The 13135-nt window shown below is 37.8% G+C and overlaps 1 protein-coding gene across 1 annotated transcript in view; it reads left to right on the plus strand.

Annotated features, from left to right (window-relative positions):
- PREP (prolyl endopeptidase) overlaps positions 1-12024 on the plus strand; it is a 106983-nt gene extending 94959 nt beyond the window's left edge. Inside the window, exons 12-15 of the mRNA XM_064447535.1 lie at positions 500-594; positions 3593-3724; positions 8572-8728; positions 11125-12024. Coding sequence (XP_064303605.1) covers positions 500-594; positions 3593-3724; positions 8572-8728; positions 11125-11419 — 679 coding nt within the window. The 3' untranslated portion in view covers positions 11420-12024. The remainder of the gene's footprint in view (positions 1-499; positions 595-3592; positions 3725-8571; positions 8729-11124) is intronic.
- The last annotated feature ends 1111 nt before the right edge of the window (positions 12025-13135 follow it).

Genomic DNA, 13135 nt, shown 5'->3' on the forward strand with positions numbered 1-13135 from the left:
TGAAAATATCTGCACATAAACAAAGATCAGGTGCTGATCTTAAGTTTTAATTCTTTGCTTTCTTCATTTGGGCTGAGGCTTCCTTTACTCTCTGAAGTGCAGAGGACCCACAGAAGAGAAACAGTTCAGAAAGCTAGGAGGGTACAGTGGTACCGCATAGCTCTAGTCCCCACACTGAAGGCTTTGAAGATGATAAAAAAATAGTGACGTATCCTGAGGGGTCTTGTGTTAGGCAGAACCACTGGCCACTCTCCTCTGAAGTGCAGAACTAAAGGAGGAAGAATGGACCAGCACTGGTTCGTTCCTCTCCTGAGGCTGCAGAGGGTTTCATTTCCATGGATAACCATTGAAAAAAGCCTGGCTTTGCCATCAAGGGGGACTTCATTTATGATTTCATCATGGATTTGGGGAGAGATCTTCCTCAAAGTATTTTTGTAAAAGTGGTAGGGATATAAAAATAGGAAATTAAAAATAATCCTCTCTCTGTTTCACTTTTCAGTGTGTCAAGACTTATTTTTGTGCAACACTTAGGGGGTGTCCTAGCAGTGGCGAACATCAGGGGTGGTGGTGAATATGGAGAGACCTGGCATAAAGGTAAATCAGTCCAAGCAGAGCAACAAAACTGCAAGCTCAGCAAGGAAAATGACAACATTTTCTCTTACTTCCTCTTCGATACTCACATCTGCTTTTGCCTTTTACTTACTCAGTAGAAAAGTAAACTTTTTCCTTACTCATATATTAGATCTGTATGTTGTCCAATGTTACCTGATGTTTTTTGTTAGATTGTTTTGATTTTTGCAACCTACTTAAAAAGTCTTGCACAAACACAATATTTTCCAATAAAATTATTGCATTTTTTTAAGCAAGGTCAAGTTCCGTAGACTTAAGGATTTAAAAATGCAGCTATTTATCTTGAACTGATTCCCCCCCCACCCCCACCCCCACCCCCAAAAAAAAAAAAGTCTATTTTGCAGGAGACCTGGCTAGCTTTCATTATTTGCAGGTGCACATGGCCCCAGACTCTAGATCCCCAAGACAACAGCACTGGCTATTTAGACTCTTTTGGTATTACAGAAAAAAAAATAAACAATTTGCAGAACCTTGCAGAAGGTGTGAACTTTTGAGTTCAGAATGTACCTCTTCCAGATTGTTCTTGCACAATTTATTAATAGACCCTCTTCTTATATTTAGTGAATGTGATTGAAGTTCATATGAAAACAGTCAGCTCCACAAGTGCAGTGACATGTCAACCCCTCCACACTCCCTTAGGAGGTCCAACTTCTTCTAGGCAGGCATTTGACCTTTTTGGGGTTTTTTTTAGCTGACTTTTATGCTGCAAGGAAACCAAGTCACTCACTAAAAATCAACCTCTTTTCTCCTTTTCGTAATTCCTTTGATGTATTTCTCTCCATGTTTTTCCCATTCAGTCCTTGTCTTAATCCTTTGATTGTCTTTGTCCATTCACTGTATTGTTGACAATTTTGTGTATCTCTTCACCAGCGGAAAAAGCTGGAAAAAGTCCTACTCATCTCTGTAACATACCCATCGTTATTTAATGGTGATGCCTTATTTGTATCCCAAGAATCTGGTGGATAAATTGCTGGAGATGTTGTCAGCAAGGGAAATGCACCAAAACAGTGGTGTTTATGATGCAGTAATTTGCCATGGGAGTAATTCATAATACCTTCTTATCAAACAAAATGGTATTCCCAGAGCACTACATCTTGGTTTTACTATTTCATTTGCGGTAACTTTTTGTCTGGGTCATTTCCTCAAAATTGAGTTAAATATGTAATAGTTTTTCATAAATAGAAGCTATATATGCTTGCAGATATAGGATATAATTGCTAAAGATGAAGTATCCTTCATTAATTTTAATTTGCCGATTGGTTTGTAATAGGTTTTAATAAAATTTATCTTAATACGATAATGCTTCTTTGGTCCACCTACTTCCTGCTTAATTTTGACCCAAGTCTTTTATGGAGTTGCATAATAAGATATGTATCTGCTCTTTGTTAATTCCACAAGCAATTACAGAAGTCTGTTTACTTAGGTTTAATTGTATAGATAGGATCCTGACCTTACAACAGACCACAATTTTGAGCACAGAGTAAGATTTATTTCTCCCTTATTGCCACACATTTTAAGACGTTTTCATTGTCCCAGTATGGCTCTTCTCAATGGTCTTGTTAATGTGAGAATGATGTGTCTTTGTTAAAAAAAAAAAAAAATCAAAAATTTACTGGTCCCGGTTCTACGAGATCGGTATGACTAAATGTCAGAGTTACCTTCCCAAACCTTTGCAACATAGAAATGAAGCATCCAGTGTAAACTGGGTGTCTAGGATCACTGGATGGACAACAGAGATAAAGAGATACCTCCAGATTACAGCTCATCTCACTTATTTTAGGGCAGAATTACTTGTTCTTGAGGTTCCTGGACTATAGTGGGAACCTTAGCTAATTAACTTAGAATAAATATCCAGCTAACTATGCAGTGCTGGTAACTAATACTCTAGTATCCAATACTAAACAAAGTAGAAGGAACTGGACTTCCACTTCTGCATCCACTGAGCCCCTCTTACCTGGCTGGGCCACAGCCTTTGCTACAGGAATATGAGGAATTTCTTCCTAGTTCCCATTTCTTACTAGCATTTAATTGCCCGAGAAAGAACATACCAGGTCTTAAGGTAGGATAACCTTCAAGGAGCAGCCAGTTTTAGTCTCTTCCCAAACCAATGTCTAAAGGGGGAAGATTATGAGATTTGGTCAACTGTGAGTTCTCTAGGTTTTGATATTCTTCTGCTCAAACAGTTGAAAGATTGCAGGGCAAACCCATCCTTTTCCTTCCCTATCCCACCCTGCAAAATTCAAAATTTCTTGTTTTGAGAACTGGAAGTCTTAACCAATGATGTCATCTGGACCTACATTTTCACTCATTATTTATTCCTCATACATCTGATCGCATTTGGAATTTTGTTCAACAGGATGGCAGCATCTTAAGCATTTCCATATTGATAGTTAATAAGATTTCAAACCAAGATGCAACTCTGAAGTCCCTTTTTGACCATAGCTATATATCATCGGATTTGAAAACAGCTAATGGGAGAAAAAAAGTAAATTACCAGCCACATATTCTATGTCCAGGAAATTAGAAGTGCTTATTTTATATAGCTTATTTTATAAGTTGAAGATTTACTGCCTTAAGAAACTGTCGCTGAGTTTAATGCTGTTAAATTCCCATTAGATCAAACCTCGGGTGGATTGTATGTGGTCATTTTGTGTATATTTTGCAATGCAAAGCTTTTAGCTTTAATTTTACTGGATAGGAACATTACCTGGCACTCACTCCACAGTATAGGTATGTATTATTCAGAGATTCTGAAAGCATTAGAGTTATTGACAGAACCATCTTATACCCTCTCTGTGTTGAAAGAATCTTTCATTTTTGCTGTGTTTCTGAGCTGCATCAATTATTAAAATGTTCATGAAACTAGAATTGTTCCTAGGTATGTTTGCACACCCATTTTTCTGAAGAGATGGTATTGAATGGATTTCATGGCATCAAACGATGTGTTTTATTTTTGTGCTAGGTGGTATCTTGGCCAACAAACAAAATTGCTTTGATGACTTTCAGTGTGCTGCTAAATACCTCATCAAGGAAGGCTACACATCCCCAAAGAAGTTGACTATTAATGGAGGCTCAAATGGGGGCCTCTTAGTTGGTAAGAACTGCTCATCTATTTCCTGGGTTTGGTGCTGGGTTTATCTAAGTAACCAGGCAAAAATTCATGAGATCCTCTTTTCAAAAGTTGCCAGAATGTCAATGTATTAATTTATACCAGGTGTTAAATATATACAATTGTACTTCATTTGCTGTTGGCATAGGACATTGGGATTCTGCAGTCTCTAGCAAAGGCTGACTGCTAAAAGCAATACTTAAAATTGCTGTCTTGTGTGGTAGAGCTAACACTGTGGTAGAATCGCACACTAAGTAAGAATGCTTTAAAAAACATTTGGGGTTTGATTTTTCTTTCTTAAGGCTCACCATTACAGAATAATTACTGAATAACCAGAAATCTGTTATGTAGCACCGGGAAACTTTGTGTGGTCTGTAGCGTAAGCCAGAACCCCATGTCCTGCAATCCTTCATCGGAATTTCTCTTTCACTCTTTCTGTAGTCATGCATTCCTGTTCTTAGAGGGTAAATGAAAACATGACAGTTCTACATTTAAAGTCTTTGTACAGGGACACGTAACAATTTGACTCCACTTTCATTGGGTGGTTAAAACATGACCACAAATAAAATCACTAATGTCTGTCTTCATTTTACGTGAGACACATAAAATACAAGTACAGCTACTTGAAAAAGTCATGAGCTTTTTAGGGGGTCTGTAAATTTAGCACTTTGTTGCAAAGGCATCGTTTGCATATTGTGTTCTGAAATCCAAGGAAATTAATCGCCTCCTCTTAAACAGAAAAGCTTGTCACAAAAAGGTCTGATAATGTAAGCAGTACTTAAAGAGCTACAAAATTTATTTCTGATTAAATCTCTGTATCTGGAAGCAGTAGAAGAAAAAGGGAGGTGATTTTGTTCAATTGTGAAAGGGGGAGGAAACACGAATAATATTGGTGTTTGGTTTTATTTTTTTAAAATAGCATGAAAGGTATGTGACAGTATGACTGTGTGGAGCTACTCATGTAAGAAGGAAAAAAAAAGGCTTTCAGGTTCATAAACCACTGATTTATAGAAAATGAGTAGATTTACTAGGCCCACTCTTTGCTTGCTCTTCTTTTTATGCTCCTCCCTATTTATCTGCTACTGAATACTGGCTCTACTGATTTGATTTTATTTTTCAGTGAACTAGCATCCAGCATAAGAAACAGGATTTGGAGTTACACAGATCTTTGGTCTAAGCCATATTGGCCATTCCTGCATTCTTATTTTTAAAAACCAGTTGTTTGAAAAATAAATAACAATTACATGTAAAGTTGTATTTTTGCTTTCTGCTTATATGCTTCTCGGTTCCAAGTGCCAGGAGGTATTTGCATAGTAAATAAGAGCACCAGTAGAAATGGATTAATATGGTAGAGGATTAAAGGGTTTGCACACCATTGGGAGTGCAAGCGTTGCACAAGTCAATTTTATGTGAGTGTAAATATATATTTGGAAAGGCAGTTAAACTTTCAACACGTTACATTCTGAAAATACTATTTTATGGTTACATGGACTTCAGCTTTAGTCAGGATGAGATTCATCCTACCCAGCTTTACTAATCAAAAAACCTGTGTTTCTGGCTGAACAAGTCAGCTGGGCGCCTTGTTTAGGTAGGGGGAAGCAAGTGGCATCTGCAGAGTGTACATCAATCCAGTAAGGACACAGGTGTTAGGAATTTAGACCTCCCTGCTCTGAAAAATCTTGTTAGAAACCTTCCCTTGCACTTGTAGATGGATTACAATTCAGCTGGATTTCCATGCTCTTGATGAGCCAGACAGGGATTTTCTTTGGGTAGAATTAGGTGAATTTAAGAAATTCTTTTTAAGTGCTTTTTCATCAAAGCAGAACTAAATTTTGCAGTAATTGTTTATGCAACGCTAGAGAGCATAACTCATGCTTTAGGTGGAAGGACCCACTGCCAGATTTTCTAACTTCTTATTTATTTGAAGAAAAGATCTGACAAGTATTGTCACTCTTCCAAAATACTGTTTCCTTTTAGTCTTACTAACAGGAGGTGTCTGAGGAGCGCAGAGCCCTGAGCTGTTGCCTCATTCAACTGCAAAACAAGACCTCCTTGTCCTGCAGTGTGATCCCAAAGCTGAGCAAAGCAGCACAGCTGTGAGCTGAAAACCTCCTTCATGCAAACGCAACGTTTGACCTCTCGTGTTTGCTTGGACAAACAGTTCTGAGGTTTTAAAATCTTACTTTTGTACTGAATTTTAAAGCTTCAAATATGTGGAGAGGAGAAAAATTCACAAATAAATTGTTGTGCCAGGTTACAGTTTTTTAGTGCATATAATTAAGTATTATGGCTAATCAAAGGGGCTGTGGAAATGGATGAGTGTCTCTAAGTGATTTCTTACTGAAGTAACTATTTAGGGAACTAGGAGCAGCAATTTTTTATAAAATCCTGAGCAACACACAGTGCTTCAAGAGGCACTCTGCAATAGAGCGTACTAAAATTAAATGTTGTTATAGTTGTTTTGGTGTTTTTTTTCCTAACAGAATACAACTTATGTTCATAAAAGGGAATAACATGAAGGGGAGGGATCTGATCAAAAGCTTCAGTTAAAAGGATAAAGAGCTTTTACCTGGCTGCTATTTAAGGCACTATATATGAAAATGGCTCAGAAAGGACCCAGGAAAAGTTAGCATAGTTACGTATCAGAGATGACCAGAAGTAAAATCACGTTCAAATGAAGAAAATAGGGTAGAGCATAAACTCTGACAGGGACCAACAGACCACAGGAGACTGATGAGCAAATTGCTTCCAATATAAAGATTAGCAACGAAAGCTTTCTATGCACATCAGAAGCGGGAAGCTGGCCAGAGGATCTCTGGGACTTACAGGTTAGTGAGGTGTAAAAGGAGCACTAAAGAAAGTTAGTGGCAGACAGGAACAACTAAATGGTCTCTTTGTTTTGGTGTTCCTTCCTGAGGAGGGTAGGGAGTTCCCTACACCACAGTCTCTCTTCATGGGGAATACTCTGAGGAGCTGACTCAAGCTGAAGCATCAGCAGGGGAGGTTTTGGAACAAATTAATCAAATGAAAAGTAGTGTGTTGCCAGGACCAGATGGTGCACATGCAAGATCCTAAGTGAACTTTGATAGGGAATTGCAGGCTACTAAGCCTGAATATCTGAGGAACAGAAGGGGGCAAGTGTAATGCCAATTTTTAAATGGTTCATGGTGATCCACAAGCTGCAGATGAGTAAATCTGACTTCTCTAATCAGGAAACTGATAAATAATAGCTGACATATAAGGAAGAGTTTTGCAGGGTGAAGTTACATCTTGCAAATCTATTAGAGCTATTTGAAGGAGTCAGGCAGCATATGGTACTTGTAACAGTGATCTAGGTGAGGAGTTATTCTTGGATTTTCAAAAGCTTTCGACAAGGTCCCTCGCATAAGGCTAGGCAAGAAAGTTCTTGCTGAGCTGGAAGCAAGGTTGTGTCATAGCAATATCCTGGTTAGCAGGAGGCAAAGAATGGGAATAAACAATCCATTTTCACGATGGACAAAAATGAAGGAGATACAAGAATCTGGGAAAGAGTATATCTACATGTGGATGCACAGTGATGAGCTCTGAATTAAGAAAGGGATTCTGGGATCCGTTGTTGTAGTTATGTGAAAATCTCAGTGCTCCTTATTTATTAAAATTCAAAAAAAGCAGGGGAATTTGTAAAATCACCGGGCAACAGATTTAAATCAAGCAAGAGAAACTGGGATTGAAGAACTTACTGCTATCGGATATGATGAATGCTAGATGACTAAACATTAAGAAAGGAAATAGATGTATTTACGGACAATATGTGTTTTGATGGCTGTTTAACAGGATGGCTGGAGATAACTCCAACTCAGGGAATACCTAAACAACTAGTTCAAAAGCTTATAAAGTACAGGAAATACCTCCCAGTATTTGCTTAACACCTTTTCCCAGAGCATCTGCCAGTTGCCACTCTTATAAATTGAACAGTGAGCTAGATGGGCCTACTGTGGTTATTTTTAAAATACATGAGGCAAGCATTGTTCTTAAAGAAATTCTCCCTTCCAGTAGTAGGAAGATGGAAATAATAAAAAATGAAAATACAACAGTAATTTGCTCTATTAAAATGAGGTTATTCCTCTGATTTTGTAGTAGTCTGCTTTTATCAGAACTCTTCATATGGGTTTACATAGTAATTATGGAAGAAAACTTCCATCAATAAATGGAGGGCTTTTGCTCCTTAATGCGCTTTTCCTTGTTGATACTAATATTAACAGTTTAGACGGTGAATGGTTTAGGAAACTTCAATTCAGTAGTGCAAAAGCTCACATATTTTAAAAGTGCATTTGTCCTTTAAACCCAGTTTGCTAGTTTGGAAGGCAGTTTTCACAGAACAGCATATTCCTGAAGAACAGGAAAATAGCTCTTTAGCTCTTTTGAACACACCATCTTTGGGAGATATAATTTTTATCCATTTGTGTATTTGCTTTCAGTTTTGCTTGAAAGTCTATGTAACTTCATATTCACTGGCAGTCTTCTTCCAGTGCAGTTGGGTTTATATCAGATATTTCATACTGAAGTTCTTTGGCTGCAGGTATTATATCACAGAATCACAGGTTGGAAGGGACCTCAGAGATCATCTATGGTAATCTATATTTCTTCTCACATTGTTTTAACTTAACAGCTTTATGTTTTGGGGTTGGTTAATGGTTTGGTTTTTGTTTGGGGTTTTTTTTTTTAAGAAACTTTGAATTTATGAAAGACAGCTTTTTGGAACTTGGTCTTTCATGAACTTGGCAGTGGACCTTTCACTGCTGAGCTTATTTCTTTAAGATATGAATACTAATAGAGTTGTTTTCCTGTCAAAGCTGCCTGTGCTAATCAGCGCCCCGACCTATTTGGTTGTGCTATTGCCCAAGTGGGAGTGATGGACATGCTCAAATTCCACAAGTACACCATTGGCCATGCTTGGACCACTGACTATGGCTGCTCCGACTGTAAAGAGCAGTTTGAATGGCTGTGCAAGTAAGTGTCTTTAAGTACTTCCGCGGTTGTTAAAATGCATAGTCTGCTCAACAGTTTCAGGTTGTCATGATCAATATCTATTCTAAGAACTATTTCATCCTTCCCCACAGTGGATTTGGGGAGTTCAGCATTTCCTTACAAGTCAGTCTTGCATGAAAGACTATCTTCAAAGCCTTGTTGAGTCAACTGGTTATATTTTCAAAAACCTTGTTCCACTAGCAGCTTTAACAACCTGTAAGGTTTTCCTTCTGAATGGTGATTCCTTCAGGCTGTCACAACAGAATATTCTCAAGTGAACCAATACATAAATTGTATTTTTTATGACGGGGGAGAGACAGTCACCATTGTGAATTATATTCTACAATGTGGATGGGGTTTATTTGTAGGAATTTGAATGGCAGTAAACCATAACAGGATATTCATTTCTTAACTTCTTGCTGAGATGTCTGGAAAGATTATTTAAAAAAAAAAAATACATGAGAGAGACAGCTGTGTGAGAACAGAAATGATCTGCACATTGGATATGGCTAATAATGAGTGTGTTAGGATAAGTGCCATAATTTTAAAATATTTTTCTGAAACGATATCTTCTGTTATTGCATTTGTATTCCTTTAATAATGAAGATTTACATTCCAGGAGAATGCTTCAGACACACTAAACAATTTGGCTGGTCTGAAATTTAATAGAGTGTTTAGATATTAAAACGCACATGTGCTACAAGTACACTGAGATCTAACTTGATCTAAAGCATTTATTAAAAAAAACCCCTCAATGTCAGGTCCAAATACTAGATGATCACTTGAGCCCATTGTAATTACATTGTTTGAAAACCTCCAGTTGTCTAATTTAAGCTTTCAGTGGCAAACACATTTTTGTAGATATAGAGCACAAAACAATTAACAAATTTCATAATTCATCTTTTATCAATAGATAACTTAGATCTTGGGTAATAGATAAAATATTAACTGTTATAAAAATGTTCCAAATTACCATCATGATTCTGGACACTGAAACTTGCCTGCACGTCTGTGAATTCAGATTTTCTGAAGAGCCAAAGTAGAAGCAAAGTTTTAAATTCATTCTGTGATTAGGAGAAATGCATCTGTAGGAAGGAGTCACTCCGTACCTACTTACACCACATGCTCACTCACAAAATCTCAATAAATAATATTAGAAACATCTTATATGGCAATACCTGAAATATTTCTTTCCAACAGCTGGCAATTGCTTATCAAATGTAGGAGGATATATATGTAATTTTGTTTAGATGTTGCCTTTACAGGTACCCAAAAAGTATATAAGGCAAATATAGTGCAGTAAGGCAAAATATATAAGGCATGTGGTGTCTACCATTTAACTCCTTTTCAAAGCAAATCATAGTCTGCAAATTCACTTACATTGTTCTTTAGATGACAATGAGGAAGCCAGGGATCCGTTAGGTTAGACATTCAAATATTGTCACGTGTTCTTAAAATAATTTGGACTGACTTAATGGGTACTCTTCCAAGTGGGAAATTCATTCAAAGATAAAGCAAAATTTCCTTCTGTATTTCCTGTCATGAAATAGGGGGAAAAATAGTATCCTACTCTTGATTTAAGGAATGTAACATTCTCTCTAGGTCTAGCTTTGTCTAAATGAAGTGTGAAATGGTTAGATGCAATTCTTTGTGACTTACTATTACATTTAATTTCTAATGCTAGAGAGTACTTTGTGGTGAGATACGTAGATACACCTTTTATGTTATGTTACAGTAGCTAAAAGATGTAAATTTTCCTGCAAAGAAAGCAAATTTAGCAAGTCAGATTATTCATTGCTCAAAAAATAGAAATCAAGGTCATTTATCGAAAGCAGGAAAACTTAAGAGTTCTCCTTTGTGTCCTGTATGGTGTTCCCTCAGAGTACATGCATGTTCAAAGGTGGCCTAAATATTGGAGGGACCATATTTAATAACTGTACAGCCCTTGTGGCCTACCGTCAGAGACTGTTTCCAAATTTGCGTGGGAAGGAGCCATCCACATGCAGACCTGGACTACATACCTATGCTAGGAAAAAGTCTTGATTTCCCAGTTTCCCAGCAGGATGGATCCTGCCATGGACTTGACAGCTTTTGCTGCAATTTCCCTGTTGCCCATTCCTGATATTTTTGGCATTTCTGTGAGATGTACGCATATACCTATCTGAAATTAAGGAAACATACTTGCTTCACATTTGAGAGCCAGAGACCTGTGGCCGCTACGACTGATCAGTTGCCAGTATTGCAATTCTGATTTATGCAACTGAGAACCGTAGTAATTCTGAGGGCTATCAAATGCCACTCTGACGATTTCAGCATGAGACGACCTTCTTGCTGGGTCTTGAGGAAAAAATATGTAAACCTTTGTGTGCTCTTCTCAGGTACTCTCCGCTTCACAATATCAAACTACCAGAAGAAGATGGCATCCAGTACCCCTCTACACTGCTTCTCACAGCAGACCATGATGATCGCGTGGTCCCTTTACACTCACTGAAGTTCATCGCTACTCTGCAGTATGTTGTGGGCCGAAGCCGTAAACAAACCAATCCACTTCTCATCCATGTTGACACCAAGGCTGGGCATGGAGCAGGAAAGCCAACTGCTAAAGTTATAGAAGAAGTGTCAGATATGTTTGCTTTTATAGCACGATGCCTAAATCTTGATTGGATTGAATAGGCAAAATGGTTACTACTGTCTCCTTTAGAAAACAAGGGCTTTAACACCATTTAAGACCAACCAGACTACTACTCAGTGTAGTACTTACATTTAAGAACTGCAGTCTAATATTTTATTGATACAACCTGCTATGGAGTTTTGATCTGCTGTGCTTCCCTCTTTTTGGCGTTTCTTTGAATTTCTTTTCTACTGCGTTCCAAAGTGCATTTTGAAAAGCATGTTCAAATAAATAGCTGCGCTACTGTCAGTGCTGTTGTGAACATTTAGATTCCAGAGTTAGTGCTAGTTGAGATTATTTCCTGTAAACAATTTTAATGTATTTTGCGCCTATAAACATATCCAGATCATCCATAATTAAATGTAAGTACTGTCCACATACAAGAACTCTGAGCATACTTTATTTACATAGTAACTTATTTAAGAATGTAAATTGAAGGTGTTCAGTGATAACCATGAAATACTGAAGAGACAGTAACCTGGGTAATTAAGTCAAATATTATTAAAAAGCTTGTATTACATGCTGTTCGTAAGTGTGTTACAGTCTATAATAACAATGTTACTAAATTGTTCTTTCTTTCCAAAGAGAATTAAAAATGTCACCAGTTTTCTCTTCTGTCATTTATTTCCACACAGAAGAGAAAATTGGAGGATGGAAAACTTGAAGGATTCTTAGATTCTCACTGTGATCTCAGCCAAGCCTTACAGATACTCTTTGACAACCCATCTGCTGTTAGCTCTTCAACTATTTCTGAAGAGTAGACTGGACACTGGTTTAAAAAAAAAAAAAAAAAAAGAAAAAAGAGTCAACTAACCAACCAAACAAAAAACCCACAAAAACACCCCACCATCCCAAAACCACAGCTTTATCCAGATCCCTCAAGTTCAGTTTTTCCTAAATGCCTTTGACAGAATGTTCTCTGACAAGCCAAAATCTGAACATACGTATATAACCTAGTTCTGGCTGCAGAACAACAAGAGCTGGTAGTCAGGCATCCTAATGATTTGACACAGGTGCAGTATTTGAACTGCCATTTCATATCTTTCCCTTCTAGGCTGTAGAGCTGTAAAGTAGATGTGAGTATTTGCCTACTAGCTGTCTAAACTGTGATGCACTGCAACAATTAGGGTTTGATTTTGCAGAGCAAAAACATATTCTCCCAATTTTTATTAGTCTTGTTGCCCCTCCAGAAAACACCGCTGCTTCTCACTTTTGGATGAACTGATATATATTCTTCCAGAATTATGCTCGTCATTGTATTCATACTTAGACCCTGAGGCCTGTATTTTAACTCTGGGCTCAGGAGTTTAATCTCTAAGCAAACAGTGTCTCGGCCCAGGAAGAGGAGGGAGTGGTATTTAAGAGAAGAGTTGGCTGCTGGAAACAGCAGCAAAATTAAAAATAAATTTGCATCAGATTCACTCTGTGTTTCTCTCATGCTCTGGGGCTTCTGCTGATTCCATCTGCAAGCCAGGAAGGATCATCCCAGGCCCTTATTATGCATAATTTGATTGGGGGGGGGGGGGAGGGGGAGATGTGATCTGGGGTTTATTTGTGTAATCCATAGGCGTTACAGTTTTACCAGATACTTTATGGACCGGTGCATTCTGATCACAGCATTGAATTAAACAGACTAGGAAGCCGAGGCAGGGTTGGGGTTTTTTCCCTCCAAGCTGTAAAAACAGGGTTCATGTTCAGCATCCCCTTTTCCCAGAGGT

Source organism: Phalacrocorax carbo, chromosome 3 (genome assembly GCF_963921805.1).
Source record: "Phalacrocorax carbo chromosome 3, bPhaCar2.1, whole genome shotgun sequence".
Lineage (NCBI taxonomy): Eukaryota > Metazoa > Chordata > Aves > Suliformes > Phalacrocoracidae > Phalacrocorax > Phalacrocorax carbo.